Genomic DNA, 27,812 nt, shown 5'->3' with positions numbered 1-27,812 from the left:
ATGTGCAGTTACTTCCTGTGTAAGTTGTTGGCTGCACACGAGTGAAACCCACTTCACGCACGCACGCACGCACGCACACACACACGGTGCCTGTCTGTCTGTCTGTTCTACCTGATCAGATGGAAGGTGAGACAGTGCACGCCCACACGCGCGCAAACACACAGACACACACACACACACACACACACACAGACACAGACACAGACACAGACACACACACACACACACACACACACACACACACACACACACACAGACACACACACACACACACACACACACACACACACCTGGCCCCCTGGCTGTGTTTGTCTGTCTGTTCTACCTGACTAGGTGGAAGGTAAGCCAGTACATGAATATGGGCTGTGCGGCGGCGATGGACATGGTGAGGTACATGCGCAGCTGGTTCTTGGCCCCCCGCACCAGCACGCCCTCCGCAGCCGCCTCCGACAGGATCTTCAGGCGCAGCGTGCGGATCTGGAGGAGAGGAGAGAGGAGCGGGACAAGAGAGGAGAACCATTACATAATATTGTATTACATTACATTACAGGAAGGGAACCATTACATTACATTACATAACATTTAGCATAGTTTTATTCAGGATCTTCAGGCGCAACGTGCGGATCTGGAGGAGAGGAGAGGAACAAGAGAGGAGAACTATTCCATTATATTGTATTACATTACATTACATTACAGGAGGAGAACTTGTACATTACAATATATTTCACAACATGTAGTTTAGTTTTACACAGGATCTTCAGGCGCAACGTGCGGATCTGGCGGAGAGGAGAGAGGAGAGGGACAAGAGAGGAGAACTATTCCATTATATTGTATATTACATTACATTACAGGAGGAGAACCTGTACATTACATTACATTACATAACATTTAGCATAGTTTTATTCAGGATCTTCAGGCGCAACGTGCGGATCTGGAGGAGAGGAGAGGAACAAGAGAGGAGAACTATTCCATTATATTGTATTACATTACATTACATTAAGGGAACCATTACATTACATTACATAACATTTAGTAAAGTTTTATACAGGATCTTCAGGCGCAACGTGCGGATCTGGAGGAGAGGAGAGAGGAGCGGGACAAGAGAGGAGAACCATTACATAATATTGTATTACATTACATTACAGGAAGGGAACCATTACATTACATTACATAACATTTAGTAAAGTTTTATACAGGATCTTCAGGCGCAACGTGCGGATCTGGAGGAGGGAGAGGGACAAGAGAGGAGAACCATTACATTACAGGAGGAGAACTTGTACATTACAATACATTTCATAACATGTAGTTTAGTTTTACACAGGATCTTCAGGCGCAACGTGTGGATCTGGGGAGAACCAGTGTGTTACATTGTATTATAAAATAGTTAGATCCGGTCAATTTATTTTGCGATATCTAATTGGATGAGACGCGTTCTACTGGCATTCTACGCGTCGGTAAGGAGGATGATGTCTAGGTGGACATCATCCCTGTAGACTCATCACACCTAATAATCACTCCGCCGTGGATAGAATGTAATCAGGGCCGCGCATTTTGAACTTGCCATCATTCTATCACATAGTCTACTGTGGAGAAAGTGAATGTAACCAGGGCAGCGTAGTTTGAACTCGCCATCATTCTATTATTTTGTTCTATGCTGGACTAAGTTGGGCGCACGCACGCCCGCATGACAGAGACGCGTAGGCTACCTATCCCAGTTGGTAGCTGGATTCTGGCAGAGAGGATAGAAGTTATCTGATTCTAGTGCAGTTATCAAGGCAGTTGGCACACATCTGCGGCCGCTATTTCGTAGTCTTTTGAAGGCAATCTAACATATAGCCTACTTTAAATAGGCCTATCTATTCATACACGGAAGATAGTTTCAAACGGGAGATATGCAGGACAAAGGCTAGCCTATGTCAATCTCCTGCAGTGTATGAGAACCGTTATAATCGGATCTCAATTGCGCTGCGGGAGAGGGAAGGACGAGGAAGAGATGCCCTTAAAAATAGCTAGATATCAGCAACAAGCTTGCCGTCCACCACATGCAAATCAATGAATAGTAGGCTACAAAGTGGGCGTCTGGAAGCAAGATGCTGGGTGCCATGGAATTTAAAATTATGGCCGCTTGGAACTGGAATGTGTTACCTTTTAGTTTATTGGGAGGAAAAACGGGATGCGGGATTGGAGAGGGAAAAACGTGGGAGGTGTGTCTTTACATGTCCAAACTAGTTATCAGCAAGTTTGCGGTCCACAAAAATGTGAAAATCAATGTCGGCCAAAAGGCTTACAAAAGTAGGCATCTAACTAAAATATAGAAGTTGGAGAGTGTTTTCATTTATCATGCATCATTTTAGTAAGCGAAGCCCAGTCGCAGTCCACACAGAAATGCACAAATCACAGCGTTTCATGGAACGATGCGCGCTGGCGCTGTCAGCTCGTCATTGCATAGCAACTATACAATCAATTCGGAACTACTTTGCTTAGCGGAGCAGGTAAAAAAGTATGATGAAGGTAATTAATAAACATTAATTCGAAAATGTATTCTGGTATTTTGTTGGCCATTGAACTACTGTATAAAAGCAATATGACCCTCGTGGTCGGGATGATGTGCACTGACATCCTCGCTGGTGTGCCTATGGCCGAACCACACCAGGGAGGATGTCAGTGCACATCATCCCTCCCACTCGGGTCATATTGCTTAATTACATTACATTACAGAAGGAGAACCTGTACATTACATAACATTCAGTATAGTTTTACACAGGATCTTCAGGCGCAACATGCAGATCTGGGGGAGAGAGAGAGGAGAACCATTTGAGAACCAGAACCAGAACCAGAGGAGAACCTATTGTACCTAATAATGCCCAACGCGGGCCCCAGCTTATAAGCTTGAATTTAGCTTCTTATAGGGACCCTTTTCTCTCCACACAAATATACTTTTTCATGACATGTAACTTGTGTGAAGAGAAATAAATCATTACATTACATTACATTACAGGAGGAGAACTTGCACATTACAATACATTGTATAACATTTAGTATAGTTTTACACAGGATCTTCAGGCGCAACGTGCAGATTTGGGGGAGGAGAGCCAGTAGGTTACATCACATTACTGTGCATTATGGGAGGAGAACCTGTACATTACAATACATTACATAACATTTAGTTTAGTTTTATACAGGATCTTCAGGCGCAACATACGGATCTGGGGGCACACGCACACACGCACACACAAACACACACACACACACACCCTCAGTGTCAACAATGTCTAGAGTGTGGAGTGCGGTGGTCTAGGCTAGGTAAAAGCCAATAAAGAGAGTCCCTGTTTAAGTGTCACTCACGCGCTCGCACAGATGAGATAAGATATCACAAGACACTCTTTATTCTTTACTGCCACTCAACATAGTTATCGGTCACTTAAAGAATAAAGAGGGTGTTATGTGGCCCCTTTTTTAAACTTATTAGACTTAAGTGACCATTGTTGCCATGTTGTGTGGCAATAAAGGGGCCACAGTACACTGCTTGACCCAACAAACAGACTATTTTTCTCACGTGCAAACAAAGTGCTTCACGTGTAGCAACATCAGATTTGCTGACGACGCTACAGCTGAAACGTGTGAAGACTGAAGTCTGTGATTTCAAGCAGTGTGTCGTAACCAGATGTGTAGGTTTGGCTTAGAAAGTGCTGGGGTATGCCATTTTTTCCATTATTGTGAAAAAGTGCTGGGGACTACCCAGGCTCCGCCCTCGCAGTGACGCAACACCTTCGGCTCTGCTACACTAGCTCAGGATTCTGAGTTCCCTCTGGCAGGGGAACTCCACCCACTTTGTCGGGAACCAATCAACTTTGAGCATCTCCAACGGTCCTGGGTAGAGGCGTGTTCAAGGCAGCGACGTGGTTTAAGCAGAGACGTTCTATTGGGACAACGAAAATGTTTGGTTTAAAGTTTGGCTCTGCCCTTGACGAGTAGCAAACCGAGGGAGGTGGATTAACCATGCCGTTTAAGAACGTTAGTTGTTATGCTCTTGGTCAGACCAAGTCTCGAAGTGATTTGAAAGTCGTGATAATCAGGCAAGGTGGGGACAAGCTAGGTTAACTAGTCACTACGGCACCTGCGCTAAGCTGCACCTGGGAGTTTTGAGCTGTTTGAGACAGTTATTGGTAGGGCTGGGTTCAAAGGATCGAATTGCGATCCAATTAGGGCTGTCCTAAACGATTATTTTTCTCTCGATTAATATATCAATAATTTTTTTCAAATAGTCGATTAGTCAAACGGTTCAGTTTTCAAGTACTCTAGCACTTTAATCTTCAAGGAAATTGGGAAAAAAGAAAGAAACCGTTAAAATTAGGTCCCTGAGCTCACAATGAGCTTTAAATCATGATAGTAGCTTATTTACTCCGAGATACAACGTCCAATTCATACGTGCTGGGCAATTTTAGGTTTCAATAAAGTAATAAAGCATTAGTAAAGTAAGTAAAAAGGCATTGAATTAAATGAAACGATTAGTCGACTATGAAAATTCTTTCCGACTAATTTTTATAATCGATTAGTCACGATTAGTCGATTAATCGTCCCAGCCCTAGATCCAATATCGATTCACGTTCAAAAAGTGTGATATCGATTCACAACTTTGAGAAAATAGCACCAATCATCTGCAAAAGATCGATCCTCAACCACATCCTTTAGCTCTCTTCCACATTCATTTAGGCTACATGCACAAATACACATGGCTTATTCAAGTAAATTGCCAGTCTTTTCCCACCTTTCTCTCTCATACCACGTTTTCCACTTCTTTCTCTCATACCAAGGCATTTCATGTTTGTGTGGGCATCAAAGGCTGAGATACTTAGGTTTTTAGAGCCGGCCTTAGAATTCTAAGCATACATGGGTTAAAGTGATAACCCAGCAATACAGAAGATCGATATCGAATAGAATCGAATCGGATCGTGGATCGTGACTTTCTGGATCGGAATCGAAACGATCCAGGAAATTTGGATCGATTCCCAGCCCTAGTTATTGGCCATTTGTGGTAGAGCTCAGTCCATGAACCAGGGTTTCCCCTAGCACTTTATTGTCTAAGGTGGCCACCTTGACAAGAAACACCAACCACCTTGACAAGGCCCCGAGATAAAAGATCAAGATTTCATGTTGTGAATGTCATTTCTAAAGGTGCTGCTTAGCAAAAGAAAATACACTTTCAACGCCCCCACCGCCTTGACTTACTAAAATTCTGGGGGAAACACTGCCATGAACATTGACAGAGAGGGGGAGGGGGAGGGGGAGGGGAGAGAAGATCCACACACGGCCGGATGTCATGATGCACATGTACGTTTCCTGTGTGCTCATTCTCCAGCTCTCACAGTAAGAGCAAGGAAGAGGAAGGGGTGCCTGATAAGGTACTACACACACACACACACACACACACACACACACACACACACACACACACACACACACACACACACACACACACACACACACACACACACACACACACACACACACACACACACACACACACACACACACACAGTAAATAGCTCACTCACACAAAACAGACACATGCAGTTCATAGCTCACTCACACAAAACAAACACATGCAGTTAATAGCTCAGTCACACAAAACAGACACAGCTAAAATAGCTCACTCACACAAAACAGACACATGCAGTTAAAATGCCATGACAGGATAAAAACAACAACAACCTTTGAGGCGCTCCTTGCCTTTAATAAAAGCCTTTAATAAACACTGGCTACCTGCATGTTTTTTAACTTAAGTTAAAAAGCCTTCATCATTAAACTCTGGCCACATGCATGTGAAATCAAAATGAATAGGTAGCTGCAAGCATAGTGTTTCTCAATGGGGGCTCCACAGTGGGTGCATCCCAATATGTGACCTTGCCTCCTCCACTTGTGCTTGTCTCCTCGTCCCACCTCCGTGGAGAAAAAGTTTCACAGCTGTCAGCCTCACCACAACAACTTTTGAGGGACTGTTTTTCATTCACCATCCCAATTGCAAATGAGAAAAAGACTTTACAATTGAGCTTTTGCAAGATATTGAAATATAATGCTATTGTCAGTGATGTCATCATGATGAGGAGCAAGTGGAGGAGGCAAGTGGAGGAGGCAAGGTCGCATATTAAGACGCACACAGTGACTTAACATGAAGTGACTAAATTGTGGCAGCAATCCACAGCCTTCATTTGGTATTTCTTTCTTTGATCTTTATTGCTTTTGCATTTAACCATTTGAATCGTGTCTCTTGTCAATGACTTGTGTATTGTCAATGACTTGTGGCTTGCCAATGGTGCTTCTGTAATGGTGTCCAAAGCACCAGTGATCCTGTGTATCAAGTGGGTTAAATGTCGTTTGTGTGACATGACTCACTCACAGCTTGCATGATAAACTTGCCCCCTCATCAACTGCTTAAAAAGTGCAAAACTTCAAAACACACTAAAGGTGATTTAACCCATTGGTTCCTGATGTTGCGTTGCGCAACATTGACCCTGGCGCCTGGAGCGTCATTACGCAACATTCAGGCTCATGAGATTTGAGACATTTTTTATCAAAAATCTTTGTTTGTTTGAGATAAATGAACACATTCTAATGAAAGATGAGGGTCTTAGCTTTTAAATGCCTTCATATTGCATGTTTTTATGTGCTTCAGAGGCTGAGATATTTAGGTTCATAAAGGCTGAGGTCAGCGTCTCTTAAAAAGGGGTCAGGCATTCAGCACCCTTTTTTGCACCTTAGGCGTCAATGGGTTAAATGTCCCACTCTACACACCCCTCTAGTCTTCAAAGACACTCTTCACATGACCATTCCACCTGGGTCTCTCACATCAAATTGGCAATTAATTGCCATTTTTCGTTGCAATTTTTTAATCAATTAACATATTTTACTTTCAAATTTGATTAATTAATTAATTGTTGACATCCCGCCTATCAAGTTGTTTTGTTTTTTCTTGTTTTTTGTTTGTTTGGGTATTTTGATTGGTGCAATTTCCTCAACTTGAATACAGGAAGTGACTTCTGGAGGAAGTTGAAGATGTACTGGATTCCAGTAGGGATGCACCAATACACATTTTTTCACCTCCGATCCGATCCCGATATCTAAATTTGGATATCTGCCGATACCGATACTACTCCGATCCAATACCAAAATCACATATATGCATGGGTTTCAACTTGAGGTAGGCCCAAGCAGACTATTTGGTCAGAAAAGGGAGTCAGAAGAACAGGAAACCAATTAATAAGCAAAAAGTAACAAGTAAAAAAGTAACAATCGAATCCTGAAAACTAATATGGAAGTGTTATGATTTCAAATTAACATTGCACCTGACTTAATGTCTGTATCGGGAAAATTCCGATATTTTGGGAAAATTCCAATCCGATCCGATCTTTGAAATATGTTGATATCTGAACCCGATACCGATACACCGATACCGATATCCCATCCCTGGATTCCAGTCCTATCTATTTGGCCCCAGGTGCCCTGTGTACTCACCATGAAGACGAATATAGAGGCACAGCACCACAGTAGTGTTAGGTAGTATCCCATCCTGCCGAACATCAACCCAGCCACCACTCCTACGATCATGCTGAGGAGAGGAGAGAAGAGGAGAGGGGAGTGGAGGGAGAGAGGAGAGGAGAGGAGAAGTGAGGAGAGGAGAGGGGAGGGGAGAGGAGAAGGGAGAAGGGAGAGGGGAGGGGAGGAGAGAGGAGAGGAGAGATGGAGAGCGAGAGGAGGGGAAGAGCAGAGGAGAGGAGAAGAGAGGGAGAGAGAGAGAGAGAGGGAGAGGGGAGGGAGAGGAGAGGAGAGGAGAGGAGAGGAGAGGAGAGGAGAGGAGGGAGAGAAGGGGAGGGGAGGGTTGGGGAGAGCAGAGCAGAGCAGAGCAGAGGAGAGGAGAGGAGAGGAGAGGAGAGGAGGGGAAGAGCAGAGGAGAGGAGAGGAGAGGAGAGGAGAGGAGAGGAGAGGAGAGGAGAGGAGAGGAGAGGAGAGGAGGAGGTGCAGATGAAGGAGAGGAGGGAGAGAGAGGGGAGAGGAGAGGAGAGGAAAGAGGAGCGATGGCAGAGAGGGAGAGAGAGAGGCAAAATAAAGCACAAGCAGAGAAGAGATTCAATTAAAGCACCAATTCTAATGTGAACTGAAAACATATATACTGAACAAGCTGACTTTTTAAATCTAAATCTTTACGATCTACAATCTGTTGGTGGAGCAGCAGCAAAACATTGGGGAGATGGTCAAAGCCATCCTTCCAAAGGCACACACGCGCACACACACAGGCGCACGCACACACACACACACACGCACACAGTTCCTTCTTCTATTCAGTCAGCTTATGCACTGTCCCCATCCTCCATTACTATACCTTCAGCAAAAAATTGAATTCTTACTACGATGTCAAAACCACTTTACAGGACTTGAGTAAAAATAAAGAACAGGCAAAAAAAAATCCTTACTCCTCAACAGGGCTTGATACTAACTTCTTCGCCTGCCTGCCATGTGGCTAGTGGTTTTCCTGAGTGACTAGCCATCCAGCTATTCTACTAGCCACACATTTGATTTTTTTTCCTTCATCATGACGCTGTTCATCTAACCTCAGAAGATGAGGTGCTTAAAGCAATCAGATGAGTGCATAGCTTTCTACATGGAAATAAATCAAACAAATCGAGACTGAGTAACTGAGCTTTTTCTTCAACTTAAATAGAAACAATTGATACACAAGGCATAAAATGCAGAATATATGCCATTCTGATATGTCATACCATTGAATAAGCTACTTGCCAAATTGACCAGTGGCATTGTAATTCTTACTAGCCACAGCCAAGTTTTACCAGCATTTGGCCGGTTGGCAGGTGCCAGTGTCAAGCCCTGCTCCTCAAAGAGTTAATGTATTCATGACGTCGTGTCTGCAAATGTTCCTGTTGTCAGGCAAAAAGCCTCGATTCTGGGAATTTGGAAGTTGCACATTCATCATCAGAACACCCTATTGAAACCTGCAGTTGGTAGGCAACATACACATAACTCCCTAGCCTGGGAACTCCCATACTGTCTTTAGTTCAACACAATCGTTCCGATCTGAAGGACAACATCTCACTTGTGATTAGGTCTGGTGGAAACGAGGCAAGTAACTCCCTATTTTAGCTGAACAATAAAGTAAGTATTCAATTTCCTGTAACGTCTGGTCTTCCCGTTTCCTATCCCAATGTAGACTGGGTGAAATGGCATTTAGTCACTATGCTGCAAAATGCTGGAACCAACTTCCTGTTCATATTAGAACTGCCCCAACAGCATCTTGTTTTAAAAAGAAATGAAAAACAGCTTTATTCTCATCTGCCTTCCAGGAGAGTTCTTTATCTACTATCTATTACACAATAAATAGTTTATTTTTCTTCTTTTTCCAACTTCTCTCTAATCTTTAGCACATTGAATGACAATTATGTATGATAATGGGGCAGTCATGGGTAAGCGGTTAGGGCGTCAGACTTGTAGCCCAAAGGTTGGCTCGTCTGGTGGGGGGAGTAATCAACCAGTGCTCTCCCCCATCCTCCTCCATGACGGAGGTACCCTGAGCATGGTACCGCACTGATCCCCCCGCACTGATCCCTAGGGGTGCCATTGAGGGCTGCCCCCTAGCACGGGTGAGGCATAAATGCAATTTCGTTGTGTGCAGTGTGCACTTGTGTGCTGTGTCACAATGCCAATGGGAGTTGGAGTTTCCAAATGGGCTTTCACTTCACTTTCACTAATGTGCTATATAGTTAGCAATTTTGATTGACTGAATGCTGTATCTTACCCAATGTATTTGTATCCGGAGAAGGCCACCAGGTCTATAAATGGTTTCTTTTTCTCCTTTTTCCCCTTCTCTCTAATCTTTAGCACACTGAATGACAATTACTATGTATGATAATGTGCTATATACGTAATTTTGATTGACTGAATGCTGCATCTTACCCGACGTATTTGTACCCGGAGAAGGCCACCAGGTCTATGGTGGTGAGGTCTGTGTTGACGGTCACCAGGTAGAGGCTGAGCAGAGTAGCCAGCACCTCGATGATCAGCCACACCAGCGCAGAGCTGGCCTGCATGCCCAAGCTCTCAGGAGTGAACCTGGAACACACACACACACACACACGCACACACGCACACACACACACACACACACACACACACACACACACACACACACACACACACACACACACACACACACACACACACACACACACACACACACACACACACACACACACACACACACACACACACACACACACACACACACACACACAATAATGTAGATGAGCGTTTGTCAACGGGGGCTCTACAGGGGGGGTTGGGGTGCCGTAGTGGGTCCAGGGGGCATTTATTCACAAAAAGGTTGAGAACAAATGATGATGTAGATAATTCAGATAACCATCAGCTCCCTTGCCAATCTTCCTCCATGACTGAGGTACACTGAACGTAATACTGTCCCACCCATGCACTGCTTGCACAAAGGCCATTTGGTTGAATGCATTGTGTGCTGTTGTCGATCAACGACAGAGGTGTCCAAAGTAAAAGTTTAACATTAAAGTAACAAAGTTTCCTTACAACACAGACAAGCTATCCGAGTAACCAGTAGACCTGTGTAGCAGTACTTGTCTTACGATCAGCTGACCAGCCGACATTAGGTACAATGGAGTAAACCGTGTAGCAGCTGTGTAGTATCATGTGCTAGTGTTGAACTCACACCATGAATTTACTTTCACTTTTCCGTTCGACACCCCAATGGGGTTTTCCCCGGTGGGGAAACTGCTAAAAGCTGCAGTCAACTTTTAACCACACATGGCAAATAGAGCTCTACTGCTAACCCAAAGCTGACCACATGTGGAGCAGTGGCCTAATGGTTAGGGCAGCGGTTCCCAACCGTTTTTGGCATGGGGCCCCATTTCGACATCCAAAAGTTCTGGGTACCCCATACATATTTTTTCACGACAAAAATTAAAACATCACTGAGCTACATAAGCTGTAGGGTATTAAACCTATGATATTTATGGCAGTCTAAGATCGTAAATGGTGTTTCAAAGAGAGTATTAAATAGTTATGTTATATTAATCAGTAACGTTATCAGTATTTTTTTTTTTCACACACTTTCAGACATTTCAGGCGACTCCATTTGAATTCCAGGCGACCCCAAATGGGAGTTAGGGGTCTTGAAAGCAGATGGCTGAATCCCATATCAATAGTAACAAAGAAAAAAAAAAACATGCACATCCGTCTTGAAAAGATAGGGTGCAGGAGTGGCAAAGTCACATGAAAACTGAAATTAAAGTCCGACCGCGACACCAACCTCCCATTTCTCTTACTTTAACGCGATGCAGAAACATCACATTAACCCATTTCAGCCTGATGCTGCGTATACATTATTTGACCTTTAGTGCCTGGAGTGGCATTCATTTCAGGCTCTTGAGATTTTAGATTCTTGCAATAAAATGTGGGTGTGTTAGAGCTGAATGAACACATTCTAGTGCAAAATGAGGTTCCTAGCTTTTAAATTCAACTTATGTCATGTTTTATGTGCTTTGGAGGCTGAGATATTTAGGTTTTAATAGGCAGGGGGCACCTTTTCCCAAAAAGGGTTAGGTGCCTTAGGCTAAAACGGGTTAAAGAAAGAGAAACTTTAAGTAAAGAAAGAGAAGCTTGGTGTCGCTGACTTTATTTTCTGTTTTAATATCATCCAGGAAGCGAGCAAGGCACCAACACTCAAATTGCTCCAATGACTACAACCAATGCCATGTAGTAACGAAGTCAGAAGTCACACCTGTGTGTTATGGGAATCGCTGTGGGCAGAGAAGCAGCACAGTACAGCACAGTACAGCTGGAGGCTGAGTCGTGATAAACATCACATACTTAGTTGTAACCTACTTTAGCATAAGGCACCTGCAAAAAATGCCTGCTGAATCCCTAAGCCCTTTTGGGGAAAAGGTGCTCTCTGTCTATTAAAACCTATATAACTCAGACTCAGAAGCACTTAAAAGCATGAAATAAGTTGAATTTTAAAGCTAGGACCCCCATTTTGCATTTCTAATAGAAAAAAACTCAAATCTCAAGAGCCTGAATACAGCGTATATGTGACTCCAGACGCCAAAGGTCAAACAACGTGCACACAGCATCAGGCTAAAATGGGTTAAGGACAATTCAAGCCAGCCATTCACAACTCACATTTCAACTGAACTAAATTGGTGTTGAGTGATGAGAAAACAATCCAGGCCCAATATGGAAAAATGCGTATTCATGCTTTTGCTACTCTTTTGCATTGCAGCCATTGCGACTGTCTGACTGACATTTCCGAGTATTGTGTTTTTTCCTCTTTCTTTTTTTCAGGAATAAAGAAAATGTTATTCAACCAACTTAGCAGTAGCTAAGGAGTTCTGAAAATTGCATACGTGGCTCGCCTGACCTTTGTGAAACTGCTGTTATGTTTTCAGAAACCGCTTGCGTTCAACTGTGAAACTGAAGCAACGGCAAGGAACTGTATGACTAATAACCAAATGTTGCCTTCATGTGTCCCAGGCAGCAATGACACCTGCGCTGCACTATGCAGATCGCCTTCACCTCATTTCACCTCACCTCATCATCATTCAAGATTAACAATGACATAAAATAGTACAAGGAAACTTGGTGGCAAAGGTCTACTGGTTTCAAACTGGCCAGCCAAATGTTAGCTACGATAGGCCAGGCATTATCCAAGGAGCGGCATGAGTAACTAGAGGCCGTTTGAAAGATATTCAAACAACCACTCAGCCAGAGATTCTTTAAGTATAGAGATATGCCAATGTGATAGGTTGCTATGGGCACCTAACATGACCAGGTTCCGGTCTGCCTAAAGGGGCGTGTCATAATACTCCTAGCATTGAATAGAACAGTCCTTAGGTCTGCCTAGGTCTGACTAAAGGGGGATCCAGCCCCCTTGCAATAATAGAACCCGGAAACAATGGACCAATGGAACCTCTCTCTCTCTACTCTCTCTGACTCAGCCAAGAGTCTAGATTACCATAGCCCAGTGTTTCCCAACCAGGGGTACGTATACCACTAAGGGGACGCGAGTTCAATGCCGGGGGCACAAATATCAATAATAACAAATACATGGAGCATTATCATACTGGGATTGAGAAAGAGATATAGAGCATGAGCGGAAATGATTAGGGGGCACGCTGGACAAGAAAGGTTGGGAGAGACTGCCATAGCCCATCATGTTACCGAGTGCCCCGTGTGTGTGTCCTTGCAATGACACATGCACTATGCAGACTGTCTTCATCAACAATGTAATTCGCAATTCAAAAATAAACTTGCCTTGCCTCAGTAGCAAAGACCTACCAGCTTTGAAACAGCCAGGCAAGCCTAACAACATCAAATTGTGTGGTCTGGCCATGACAGGCACGATCCAAGGAGCAGCACCAATGTTTATTTTTCAAACTGCCTCTGTACAGAACAACAAAAGGACAGTTTCACAACCAACCAGTGCAATGAACTTGGGAAACCAAACCCCCCTCCATCTCATTAGGTCCTGGCAGCAATGGTAATTTGCTTGTTTGTTTACATTTAAGGTCAAATATGCAGCTGTGGCTTTTAATATTTACTATAAATACATTAAGTTTGGTCGCAGTAATGTTAGACTGATGCGATTTTGTCTATCCAAACTTGGGAGGGGGTGGGGGGTAACAGAACTTCAGAGGGTCATGCACTGCACAGCCATGGATAGGAAAAAGGACAGGAATTTTAATTGCTACCATTTGAGTATGTCTGGATTTGTAGGCTAGTTTCTTTGCCCTGTTGTTTGGGAGAATGGAAAAACGGAAGTATGTAGCATCGGAAAGTAACCGAAAAAAAGGGTTTCAGTTGGGGCGAGAGCACTGTAAGATTTACAGTAGTTTAGTTTAGAGCTTATTGTTTATTTGACAGGGACAGTGCACGACATACAATTGAGCCAGATTGTAGCCAGAAGGCTAATTTTCATCTGTAGCCCCTGGACAGGAATTGATGTTAAGTTAAAAGATGGGGGTACAGCCACAAAATAAATAAATGACGATGTATTTTGAAACAGGGATGACATTTCATTTTCCATTTGATAATACCCAGCCAGTCAATTCCTTATTACAATGGAGAGAATCAACAGCTGAATCAAAACGTGCATGCCTTCAGTTACTGGCGTCTATTATTGTATTACATGGCTGAATGGCTGTTTGGTGTTAGTAAGCAATAAGCATGCTTTTGATTGGTGTTAGTAAGCAATAAGCATGCTTTTGATTGGGGGAAAAGAGTAATAAGCATGCTTTTGATTGGGGGAAAAGAGCAGACACATCATCAATAACTTTTGTGTTTACCTGTTCTGTGTTCCCAGTGCTAAGCCTGCCACCAGTATGTATGTGATGAAGCCCATAACTGTTAGAGACAGAAGCACAGAGCAGCATTAGCAGGGGCAGAGCACAAAGGACAGACAGATACACAGATGGGTCAAAGACGTCCAACATGTCCTTCAGTGCAACGGATACTTTTGCTTACTGTAAATGCAAAAAAAAAAATGTTTTTTTTTTTAATTATTTTTTTGGCTTGGCTTTCATGCATTCACTTTTTTAAAAAATTTTTTGAAATTTCATGTTTTTCACAATTATAGTACGCAAAAGCATCTGTTAGCACTGAAGGTCAGTGTCATGTTGGACGTCTATGACCCAGATACACAGAGACACACGCACATACACAAAAATCAGAGCTCACCTCTCAGTTCCTTTGGAATATTCTAGAATTGAAAAATGCCTTCTACAACGATGAAAGACTCTAGAACCTAGTTAATCCTTGGAATGTCCATCCTTTCAAAATGCCCAGTGTCCACCATTGGGACAAGGGGTACAGTGAGGTGTACATATGTGGTGGTATTGCCCAACTCCCCATTGTTCAACTCCCCGTGAACCTCCTTGGTAATAAGCTTATTTTTCAGTCATCTGAAATCAGCACATCAATTTGCCTGAGGACACATTTACTTACGTTCTTGGTATACATACTGATTGCATGCAAGCTACAGTACCAGCTCCAAACTATTCCATAAATACTACACATCAGAACATGGTATTGTAGGGCAAGTGTGCCATTTTACATTTAAAGCTTTGTGTTGAGAGTATTTGTGATCAAATACAATGGTCAAGGGTTAACAATTTCGGCAAGCATATTCCAATGCTGTTTGTTCTGCATGTGTCCATCAGCAGCATGTGTTCAAAATAATGTTGTATTTGATCACAATCGCTCTTAAAACAGGGCTTTAGCCCAAGTGTAAAATAACGCACTTACCCTTTAAAACAAAGGACCAGCAACAGCAGACAAAACCAATAGACAAGCGTAATCAGCAGAATATTAACACACACATACACTCACACACACAACACACACCACACATACACACAGTGAGCCAAGCTTGTGTGAAGGTCTGAAGGCCGTGTTTTTCAACCGTTTAGGGCAGGGCTATTCAATTAGAATTTTATCTGGGCCACATTTCGAAACCAAGAACTACAGTCGGGCCGCACATTTTCAGACATCACGACCACTGAAATGACACTTAAAATCAGTAGTCCACAAACAAATTTAAACATGTTCCTCTAACCTAAAACTTAACCACATTGAATGTGAATGTATAAGACAAGCAGAAGATTCACAAGCAAATAATGTGTTGTACTGCAGTAACAAAACTGAAATGTATACTGCTTCAGTTGGGGGCCATGCCTGGGCCGCATGTGGACTGCATCTGGGCCGCATGTGGCCCTCGGGCCTCCAATTGAATAGCCCTGTTTTAGGGTCAGGACCCCACGCAGGTTTGCCTGGATTTCAAATGCTTGAAGGAGGGAAAAGAATACGGATGCAATGTTTCAACTAATTAATAAAATGGTTAAAACAACACATACATTTTTTGGGGGGGCAAAAATGTGTGTGGGGAGGGACGCGAGAAATTTGGTAAGTCAAAATGGGGTCCCAGGTCAAAAAAGGTTGGGAAACACCGTCTTAAAAGGGGCACTTCTGTCAATTTCAAAGTATAGTTGCTCACACTACCCTTGACTTGTCAGTGCCCAGTGATGCTGCATTTTTCGGCTCAGCCCTTTCCGAGATCTGAGCTTTTCTAATGCGGACAGACATTGTTTACATTAAAAACCTTCTTAACATAGGCCTACTCCAAATATTGTCCCAAAAGGCATCACTGTTTGCTAGTTGTCTGCTGATGTTGCATAACCTTTTGGGCGTTATTGGGAATAAACCAAGATTGAAACTAAACAAACTCTTCCCCCATTACAATGACCAGGATCTCGGAAAAGGCTGAAGGAAAAAATTATCAGGCACTGACAAGTCCAGGGTAATGTGAACATTACAACTGCATGTCGAAATTGGCAGAAGTTATCCTTTAAAGCTGCCGTCTGTAAGTAGTCATACTTATGTACGTATACGTACGTATACGTATGTAAATATGTTTTGTTTTGTTGAAGTTGTACATGAATAATCAGAACACCCAATGCTGAAAACAGCTAAATCTACAGTCGCTAAATGCACACAATTCCCGATTGTAGTAGTCAGGAACTTCCTGTCCCGGCCTGCACCCGCCAGGTTGCTAGAGGGAGTAATTAATTATTGCTCTCCCCCATTCTCTTCCATGACTGAGGTACCCTTAGCATGGTACTGTCCCGCCCCACTGCTCCCCTGGAGTGCCATTGGGGCCGCCCCCTTGCAATAGGTATGGTACGGTTTGCGTAGCAAACCGAAACCGTACGGTTTGCATGTCACGGAACGGGGTAGTGTGCAACCGCACGGTGCCCATGGTTAAAAAAAAAAAAAAAAAAAGCCACCAGCGGACGACGCAATTAAAATCCTACTACTTTTACAAGCATACAACACAAAGACTACGTAGGATATTGAGTGTGGAAAGACTGATTTTTATCAGCCAACTGAAAGGCATAATGTAACAGCATGCACCAGCTGATAGGCTACAGTAGCCTGCGCAAGTGCAGGTCGGTCAGCAGCGTCTCCCTTTCCCCCCTCTCTCTCTCCACGTTAATGCAAGCGACTGCCCCCAGCCTTTATTCTGACCAATTTAAATTAAATGAACATGAATTTACAAAAAATGACAGATTAGCAGAACAAAGTAGACTATGACTTACGTTACAGTAGCCTAGTGTAGGCGATATCCACGTGACATTGAATGGGGATTCCAGACGGCAAAATGCGAGATAATTGAACATATCCACCAGATTCACTGCGCTGTCCTTAACTGGAATCAACTGTAACTTATTCCTGATATGTAGCCAGTTAAACTCTGATGGAATGAAGGGAACTTTGTGCTGTTGCCTAGTTAACATTGATTTTTAACACTATAACCAAAATAGGCCTACAATTTGACTGTTTTAACAGTCTCAGCTTCACAGGAGTTTTTTTTAAAACATTCTTGTGTATTGTATACACTTCTAAAAAAAACGATCTTTTTAAATTATTTGTTACCTTTACTTTTACATTTTAACATAACTTTACCCTCTCACTTGTTCACTTAAAATTGAATTTGACTTCTGATTTTACTTCTATGCTTCTCACGGCCAGCAGTTTCATGATAGGAAGCAGCTGATTCATCCTAAGCGCAAAAGTCGCAGAAAGCGGTATCAAAATAAAAGTCCAATTCGTTCTCAATGTGTCATTAACCAAAATAGTCATACTGCACTGACCTAATGGTCCCATTGCCTACAGGAGTGTAGCTGTTTTATTTTTACACGTCAAATGTGTTATAGTATGTAATATTTGAATATTTGTCAACTTAAAAGTTAGGACTTAGTTCTCCTTTTTTGTGAAATAAATGGAAGCATGTTAAAATCATTGATATCTTTCCTCTTTCAGTAACTTCACCTTGTTACAGGTTAAATGAAGTCAAATTCAACATGATAAGCTTACATTTTCATTCTAATTTTTATATTATACATTTCCAGTGCATAATAAATTGTATTTATTAAAAAAAAAAAAAACAGAACCGTACAAAACCGAAAACCGTGACCTTGAAACCGTGACATGGACCGAATCGTGTCTTTTGTGAACCGTACCACCCCTACCTTGCACGGGTGAGAGATAAATGCAATTTTGTTGTGTGCAGTGTTCACTTGTGTGCTTGGAGTGCTGTGTCACAATGACAATGGGAGTTGGAGTTTCCCAAGGGGCTTTCACAAAATGCCAGAGAAGTCATGTGATTGCGCTGTTACCCAACCTTTAAGATTAAGCTAACCAAAGGAGCACTTAAACTTCGTAAACATAACTACAGGCTTTGGTGGGAGCTAGAGAACTCATCTTTTTTCCGTAAAAGGGCCATTTAATGTGCTACTTTCGGGATCCCATAACAAAGTTACATGACTAGGTTCATGGTAATATTACTAAAAATAAGTTGCAGACTTCCACTTTTGCCTCTTTTCCACTGCTGGTTTTCTGGTAGGCCTACAGCTTGACACAGCGCGACTCGGCCACCACTTTCATGCTTTATGATTGAGCTGTGTCGTGCCTATTCCAAAAGCAAAAAACTGGCGGCCGAGTAGAGCTGTGAAGACCTGTAGGTCTACCAGAAAAACGGCAGTGGAAAAGAGGCATTTAAGGCATGACCATGGAGCCATTGGAGCATCTTCACTTCCTCACTTGGTTACCTGGAATGTACAAGTCCGGGGCGTTGATGTCGAAGCGTGGAGCCACTGGTGTGTCCTGCTGGTAGCTTACTTCCCAGTTCTAGCCAGAGAGAAAAACACACACACACACACACACACACACACACACACACACACACACACACACACTTTGGTGAGTAAACAGAAGTGTAAGTGCTGACGGCAGGACAAAAAATAATCTCTTCCTGGGTGTTCTATTACTGTACATCTGACTGGCAGCAAGCAACAACACCATGTTTTTTTAAAATAAGATTCTTCACCATTGCAGGTGACATTCCAGTTTCTAACTCCACAAAAACAAGCCAGAAAAACATGAAAAGTTGTACATTATATTCAGCTCTCTAAATTAACTAAATTTTTCATTTCAATTTTTCATTTTTCACCAGCCAAAATGGGTAGTAGATGTTAATCTTACTAGCCAAACACACACTCACTAATGGGTCAAAGTGGCTAGCAAGTTGGTCTATTCTACTGTTGGCTGGTGTTAATTTAGAGCCCTGATTATATCATTATAGGCATAGGATTCCATATCATGTACATGTTATGGCGTCAGTGTGTCCCCAGTGACCGCCAGCCCCCAGCAGATTAGAACGTACCCTATCCCCTTCTATACGGCATCATTGCCATTGACTGAAAACATAACCTCCTTGGTGGAGGTAACTAGAAGCACTCAGAGTGCAAACCTACGCCAAGGAGGTTATGATTTTTGCTGCTTTGGTTTGGCATTATTCTAGAATAGAATAGAATAGTTCACTGTCACTTTTCACATGTGCTGGTGTCTACGCTGTACACATTGTGTGGATTGATTACAGTGAAGGCGTTAATGATTGGACATGTACTGCTGTGTGTCAGGCCTTCCATGAATTCCTCTGGCCAGGGACACTTCACAGGCAGCGTACGGTACATGGTCATATGCTGTACAAGCCACACACACACACACACGCACACACACGCACGCACGCACGCACGCAGGCGAACACACACAGGCACGTACTTGGTGCACGCACGCACACACCTGAACACAGTGAGTATGGTAGGTTATGGGTTGATTTACTTTGCTTTGTTTGCAGCGTCATTGTGCTTTGACACATGATTTTCATGCCAATAAATCTTGGATAACTTTGAAATTTAAACGTCTGTTCAAAAGAGTCATCACTGTTAAAACAACAAGTTTTTTCAAAGTGGTAGGCTGAATGCAGAAGTATGGTTGGAGGGAAGTTCCTCAGGGAACACACGTTGATTCCTGAACGTGTGCTGCCATCGTGTGGTAAGACGTTCTAATGCATAGGCACGACACAGCTCAATCGTAAAGCAAAAAGTGGCGGCTGAGTCGCGCTGTAGGCCTACCAAAAAAAAAAACGCATTTGAAAAGAGGCATAAGTTAGGCCTACAAGGCCACCATCTCCAAGCTCATGCAGGCCTGACAGTAAAAGAAAATCCTGAGCCTGAACATTTTTCAAAAATATTTTTTTTTCTGGGCCTTTTTCGCCTTCATTATTAGATTGAACCATATACAGAAGACAGAAAATTGTTGGGAGACAGAGAGATGGGGGTAGGGTTGGGACATGACCCAGGCCAGACTCGAACCTGGGTGCCCATGGGCATGCATTGCAAACCCATGTGGGTGGTTTAGGTACTTGCACCACAGCGCCCCAGTCGGAGCCCGAACCTTTAAAACACTTTTTGAAAAAAAGAAAAAAGTTGACTATGTTTTATCCTGGAAAACAAACCTTGTCAAGTGTGAAACCAGGCACTGAGCATGAATACTATCGGCACTGCTCATGTAAATAGACCAAGGCCTTTACGCGCCCTCTCTCAGTTCCTTAAAAAAAACCAAGAAATTATTTAAAGACCACTCGAGTTCATGGCTTTTCTTTTTTAGAAGCAACAGGACGGGAACTGAACTGACACCAGTACATGTACATGCTTGAACTGTCAAAACTGTTTTAGGAGGAAGTAAGAATCACATTGAAAGTGCTGCACCTGCCATTATGCGTCTTATTAGGCTGTGCTAAAAGCAGCATGGCGGTGCCTTTAAATAACCGTCATCGTATCCTGTTACGGGGGCACAAGGGCCCCTCTAGTGTCCAGCCCCTCATGTACGCAGACAAAGGCTCCTCTAATGTCTAGGTCCTCATCTACGCAGACAAAGGCTTTATCAGTGGAAGACTGTGTATAGCACAGAACAGAACAGAACAGAACAGAAAGTCGTAGCCTCTTAGAGCAGATGGGGTCGGCATAGCCTGGTCCAGACCATCCCATAATATTACCATTTGCATTTTGTATTCATGGTCTGGACTTTGTTTGATCTGACGCGATTGCAGGAAGCAGGAAGGACATTTTTGGAAAAATCGGGATTTAACTTATAAGTTGTTGAACAAACATGTCTAACGTCTATCTATGGCGATGTAGGAGCGTTTAACAGACATGTCTGACAGAACATCCTACCGTAGGATAAAATTACAATGTAGGATCGTTTGTCAGAACACCGGTGAAAGTCATACCGGTCAACATCGCTCCACAGAAGACAGGTACCAGACGTAGTGCGGAGCCAAGTGTCTTGGCAGAAGTACGTAGGATGCCGCGCGAGGCTAGGGTCGGCAGGCCTATTCATTTTTTGGTGAAAATACTCAACTACATCATTGCTATGACATTACCGAGAGTACCAGACTACGACATAGCCATTACAATATTGGTGACAGTAAGGTTATAACATAGGATCTGTGCTAAGGTGTTAATTGTCACTTGCACTAAAAAAAACAGGCCAGAGAATGCAGAGCTTTACCATTTTCCTGTATTAACTTACAGCTGTTTTCTGAATCTGGTAACCCAAATTCTACCTCTAAGCTAGTATTTATCATGTTGCCAGATGTGTCTGATCAAATCCAACCCAAAAGGTTCTCAAAAAAACGCCAAAATACACTAAATTCCGCCAAATTTCAACAAATTGCATTCATTTCTATGGGCCCTAGACTGCAAAAAAAAAACGCCAAATAGCCAATTTTCCCCATTTTTACCCGCAGACGGCCATCCCAAGTAGGCCAATTAGGCGGGTAACCGCCCAATCTGGAAACACTGATGAAAAGAGATGCTCTGTTCTTTCAAACTGAGTGTGGTTGGTTAAACATAGCTCAGAGACACAGAGAAGTGAGAATTCAGGAGTGGCCTTCGCCAAATTACAACTTGATGAAGCAGCAAAAACTTTTGGAACACATTTTTTGAAGTTGAAAAGACGACTTTCTGTTGATACTTTAAAGGGATACTGTGCAGGAAATGGTGAAAAGGGTACTGCAAATATGCTGCTAGTGAAACTGGGTTGGCTATCACCAAATTTGATATTTACATGAAAGTTTACTAAGTAATAAACAAATATTTTCTAGTATGGTCCAAGTAGAGTCATTTTTGCAGCTAAAAATGGCTATTTTTTGGAAATTCAAAATGGTGGACCATGGAGAAGATCCCCCTTTTCATGTATGAAAAGTGCAATTTTTCCAGTCATAATGAATACTTAGAATTTGATGGTGGTGGTAAGCATTCATGAAAAAGGTAACATTAGTGAATGGGTAGCATGAATTCTGGAAATAAACAACTAAAAATCTCACACAGTGTCCCTTTAAACATAGCTCAGAGACACAGAGAAGTGAGAATTCAGGAGTGGCCTTCGCCAAATTACAACTTGATGAAGCAGCAAAAACTTTTGGAACACATTTCACTTCTCAATGTATTGTGCTCTACAAGTCCGTTAATACAGCACACCAGCCATCAATCATGTCAGTGTTGGCGGCTATCAGGGGCTATTTTTTAAACAATAAACACAGTCCCAAATTAGCATGGCGTAAAGGGCGAGCAGAGCACAAAGGAAGGCTACGTGATAAGTTACAGCACAGCTGAAGCAGCACGGATAAGACTGACAACTTCCCTTTGGCCAAACCATGATGGGGGCTGCCATGCAAAATGGTTGTAACAAAGTTTGAGAGAAAAAGTCCACACAGCTTGCCTCAAACTGATAAAAAATATAGCAAAAATAGCTTGAACATGTTACAACTTATTTGTAACGCAACCCGTTTCTCACAGGTTGGTCAAGGACGCAGTGGAAATAATGATGATTTGAACATCTTACAAGTTATTTGTACAGCATGTCTCTCACAAAGGATGAAGCCCAAAGTGTCTCACCCTTTTGGCAAAGAAGCATAGGAAGAGGTGCACACGGCAGCCTGTTTTAGTGCAAGAGTGGCAGAGAAATAGGTCAGGAAGTTGTGTGGTGCTGCACCATTGTCCTGTAGAGAATACCAGCAGAGCTGAAATGAAACAACCTGAACTGAACCCTGGGCGTCCGTGACACCGGGGACACATACTACATGTGAATTTGTCCACGAAGGCGGGGCGTCAGAAAAACATGAGGCCACAAACACAGGCCGAGGACTGGAGTCTGCATATTGGAAAAAAACCCAGAATGTGGGTCTAGAGTAGCCTGATTATCATCGACGTTCAAATCTCTTCGAGACTTGGTCTGACCAAGAGCATAACAATTAACATTTCCCAAACGGCATGGTTGACCTGCCTCCCTTGGTTTGCTTATGGTTGTTTGCTTATCAACCAAGTGGGAAAAGTTCCCGTGTTTTGGTCAAAGATGTCCAACATGTCCTTCAGTGCAACGGATACTTTTGCTTACTGTAAATGCAAAAAAAAGAAAAAAAAAAAATTATTAACATTTTATATATATTTTTTTTTTGGCTTGGCTTTCATGCATTCACTTTTCAAAATGTTTTTGAAATTTCATGTTTTTCACAGTAGCACTGAAGGACAGTGTCATGTTGGACGTCTTTGACCCATTTGCGGGAACTCAGTCAGATCAAGAGCAATGCAAGTACTTTCTAAGTTGCAATGCTGAAAGTATTGCGTCACGAGGAGGGCACAGTCTGGCTAGGTCTAGAGTGGCTACACGAGAGTACCAGAATTCACAGAATCTGAACTTACTACCCTGGAAGCAAAGCTTGAACTTGTACAGTATGCCCTAGGCACCTTACTAAAATACACCAGCTGAATAGGTTAGAGGACACACAACAATGAGTAAGTCAGTGAGGACACACAACAATGTTGGCATGACATATTGACGGAAACTAATGATTGTGTGAAAACAATGGTAACAGAGAGTGTACGACAGGGGTGGGCAATCATTTTGGTAAAAGGGCTACATTGGATTTGGAATATTGACCAAAGGGTCAGATGTTGCAGGCCGTGTAATGGTGTACGCTGGCATAACTTGACAGCTATACCATTCCTGTACATTGCAATGACATGTGTTTCGATGTACTGTAGCCTATTTATTTGGCTAATCTTAAGTATGCAGCACCCATGTTGTAGCTAGCAATTTTAAGAATGTTGTAAAAATGTGTGGGCCAGATGAAATGGCTCAGCGGGCCGCATGTGGCCCGAGTTTGCCCTGCTCTGGTGTACGGTGATTAGTATAAAAGGGCATTGTGATGGAGTGGACATCACTAGGGTTGTGGGTGTGTTCTGACGGTCACGCCAACGAGCCTGGCTCTTTGGCGTAGCGGTCAGAGCCCCAGTTTACTACCCCAGAAGGTCTGGGTTCGAGTCCCAGCTGGGGAACTCTACTCCCCTTCGCTACAGGCATTGATAATCACAGCAGTTACCTCGTGCATATAAGGGAAGACTAAAAGGCCGAGCTTCTTGCCAACGTAGATGGTGTCCACTGCAAAGTAGTACTTTAGCCTGGAGATGGGGATGAATCTGTCCAGCTGAGGAGGAAAAACAAGTGAAAAGACAATTACTATTTTACTCCCAATCAAAAATAAATACATCCACCACATCAATCACAACAGAATCAATGAAAAAAACGTAGTTTAATTAACACCACCACAAATAACAGAGACTCACTACCTCTCTATCACTGTCTGATTTGGAAATACAGAGAGTCGCACAAAGACAAACGTGGAGCGGATGGTGTGTGACACACACACACACACACACACACACACACACACACACACACACACACACACACACACACACACACACACACACACACACACACACACACACACACACTTACTTAAGTCCTGGTAGGGCATGTTGCATGTACACACACTCACCAAAACAAACAAACAAACAAACAAAAAACCTATGCAGTGAAAAGTCCTGGGCCAAGTGAGATAACTTAGCCACAACAATTTTGACACTTTGACTCACGTTTTTGTCGACCATCTCCCTGCCCTGGCTGGCCAGGCTGCTGCCGTAGGCCATGGCCAGGTTGGACATGGGGTCGGAGAGGAGGTTCTGGCCCGGGTAGACTGTGCCCGCTGCGGCGGCTCCCTTGTCGTGGCCTCTGGCGTAGCCGCCGCCCACCCCCTGTCCCCCACTGGTGTCCTCGAACAGGGGGCTCGGGTCCGAGCCGTCTGCAGACGTGTTCCTCATCCTCATTTTGGGCTCTGAGACGGAGACAAGACAAATCATATGCACAGGTCATACAAGGAAATTGAAATTACGTTTCACTCTCTATACCATGAAAGGACTTAGACATACACAGGACTGACATTTACAGACTGACTTCAAAGTGCAAGACAGGACAAGTAACAGTGATTGACCAAAAACACTGGTAAAAAAAGAAAGAATGAGGTCAGCTCGTAAGCTTGGAGATTGCAAAAATAATGATCATCGCTAGCAAAAAAACTTTGTTTTTCTCTCTGTTTCTGGTTACTTTGTTCCCTTTACTGAGCTCTTGCCAGTGAGTTATGTGGCATCTGTACGAGGATGATACATCTGCAAAGCTGCCTCAGATAAGAGGCATAGAGGGGCTGTTCACGCCACTGAACCTTGTGACCTCCCTCATTTTTTGTGCTCCTCGTTAAAAACGGCTGGAGTGGGAAGGAGAGACCGAGAGACCAAAGACGCCAAGTGAGGAAACATGTTTTCCAGGCATCTCAAGCTCTCTCCTTTATCAAAACAGTGAGTTGAAGATGTAGAGACGCATACTGTATTAGTCACAAGGGACATTCAGGATATTTTATCTTCATGTGCCGTATGTGACTGGCTTTTTCACTACACAATTAACCAAATTGTGTGCTGCAATATACCTGACATCACACTCCAAGACACACATATCGTCAGTTTTGTCAAACCCATGTGTAAAGCTTGTGCACAGGCTTGAAGTTGCATTGCTCACAGTGTGCAGGCATGGGCAGGCAAGGGCAAGGGAAAGGGCAGTCACGGGTAAGCGGTAGGCATCAGACTTGTAGCCCAAAGGTTGCCGGTTCGACTCCCGACCCGCCAGGTTGGTGGGGGGACTAATCAACCAGTGCTCTCCCCCATCCTCCTCCATGACTGAGGTGCCCTGAGCATGGTACCATCCAGCCGCACTGCTCCCTTGGGGCGCCACTGGGGGTTGCCCCCTTGCACGGGTGAGGCATAAATGCAATTTTGTTGTGTGCAGTGTTAACTTGTGTGCTGTGGGGTGTTGTGTCACAATGACAATGGGAGTTGGAGTTTCCGTTTGGGCTTTCACAATCCAATAACAGCACAACAATCGGATGAACTGAATGAATGACTGCTTTATGACAAGTTGTAATTCTTTGCATGCCTGTTGTTAAACGTTCACTACATTTTTTCACTACAAGAAACAGCAACACTGTTATTGATCATGTGCGTAACTAGCCCAGCATCAGATGACAGTAGTTGTTACTGTTTTCATTCATTTGGCAGCATGTGTGGTCATGGGATTCTGATGGCTCTGGCCCGGAGACAACACTGCGCTAGAAAGAGGAACACTTTCTTAGACATCACTGGCTGCACGAGTTAAGTAGGACAATAACTAGGCCGGAGTGAGATGTTGGTAGAAGGAAAGTTCGAGGTGACACAGACAGACAGACAGACAGACAGACAGACAGACAGACAGACAGACAGACAGACAGACAGACAGACAGACAGACAGACAGACAGACAGACAGACAGACAGACAGACAGACAGACAGAATTAACGTGTTAGTAGAAAAAGTTCACATGCTTCACAAAAAGACAGCTATTGAGCAGCACAATACACAGCCACCACCGGTATGTCTTTCCAAGTCAAGTATATAGATTAGATCGGGAGTTTGCATGATCCAACTTTCGGTTTCAAAATATCTGTGACCATGATCTTGATAAACATGACAAGCTTCTGGCGAAGTGAAACTGTTTCACTTTGTCTGCAGTGACAATAAAGATTGTTGATATGCGTACTAGCAGACTCATACTGAAGTTGCAGGAAATAGTCGTTGAATAAGAATCCATAGTATTTAGCCATGGTTAACACACATTTGTTGAAAGCCACGCTAGTGAAAGCTTGAGTCATTAGACGGGTTTGACACTGTGGACCGCTATGTCTGCAGCACAGCCAAATATAGCGGACTCCCTGTCTACGTGGAAACTGATATGGTAGCACATTATCAAGCTAGAAGCTACAGCTGGTACATATGGAAAACTGAAACTAACATTTCCAGCATTGGTAATTCGGCTTAAAGTTGTGCACTTCATTTTGATATCAACACAGCACACGTAAACATCTGCTCGTATGCCGGTATAAAGACGTTATAACAACTTCGTTCATACCTCAACAGAGAACTACTCAGCTATCTGTAATATCTGCAACTGTCTGCTAGCTTGACAGAACTCCTACCGGCATTATCGACAACCCGCTATTTCCTCCAAACATGCTATTTGCTTGCTAAATGGCATCCTCAATGTTGTCAACCAACTTGCCTAGAATAGCACAACCATAGGACACCATCCGTTTCTGCCCTGGAATAAAGTACTGCTATAAGTAGCTACTGTAATTCACTGAAGCTAAAGTTAGCTTGGCTGAAAGAAGGTTAGCATTTGCTAGTTGGTAATTGGCTAGTAGAAGTTAGCTTTCTACACACACATAACATTTCATAATAACAGGACGTACGTAACTTACGCTGTCTGAACCCACTTTGTGCTGGATATGCCATACTACGGATATATCGTTAAATAATAGCTCAGTATTTTTTACAGCAGTATCTTCAGAATATCAAATTTAAGTTAGAAGGATCATTGATACTAGGCAGCAGCCACACCGCC

The 27,812-nt window shown here is 43.2% G+C and overlaps 1 protein-coding gene across 2 annotated transcripts; it reads right to left on the bottom strand.

Moving 5' to 3' along the window:
• Positions 1–267: 267 nt before the first annotated feature.
• Positions 268–27,812, bottom strand: yif1b (Yip1 interacting factor homolog B (S. cerevisiae)). 2 transcript variants are annotated; one of them, XM_063204519.1, is made up of 8 exons: positions 27,661–27,812; positions 24,927–25,165; positions 24,371–24,475; positions 18,696–18,774; positions 14,376–14,433; positions 9,964–10,119; positions 7,513–7,606; positions 268–477 (listed from the first exon to the last, which is right to left on the bottom strand). In XM_063204519.1, exons 1-8 carry the CDS (start codon positions 27,701–27,703, stop codon positions 322–324), a joined length of 930 nt encoding a protein of 309 aa, XP_063060589.1. In that variant the 5' UTR covers positions 27,704–27,812; the 3' UTR covers positions 268–321. The 2 variants fall into 2 exon arrangements, with proteins under 2 accessions (XP_063060589.1, XP_063060590.1); XM_063204520.1 differs by having other exon boundaries at positions 27,670–27,812.

The sequence above is a fragment of the Engraulis encrasicolus genome, chromosome 8 (genome assembly GCF_034702125.1).
Source record: "Engraulis encrasicolus isolate BLACKSEA-1 chromosome 8, IST_EnEncr_1.0, whole genome shotgun sequence".
Taxonomy (NCBI): Eukaryota; Metazoa; Chordata; class Actinopteri; order Clupeiformes; family Engraulidae; genus Engraulis; species Engraulis encrasicolus.
Note: the sequence above shows the minus strand (reverse complement) of the source record. Positions and strands in the feature narration are given on the sequence as shown.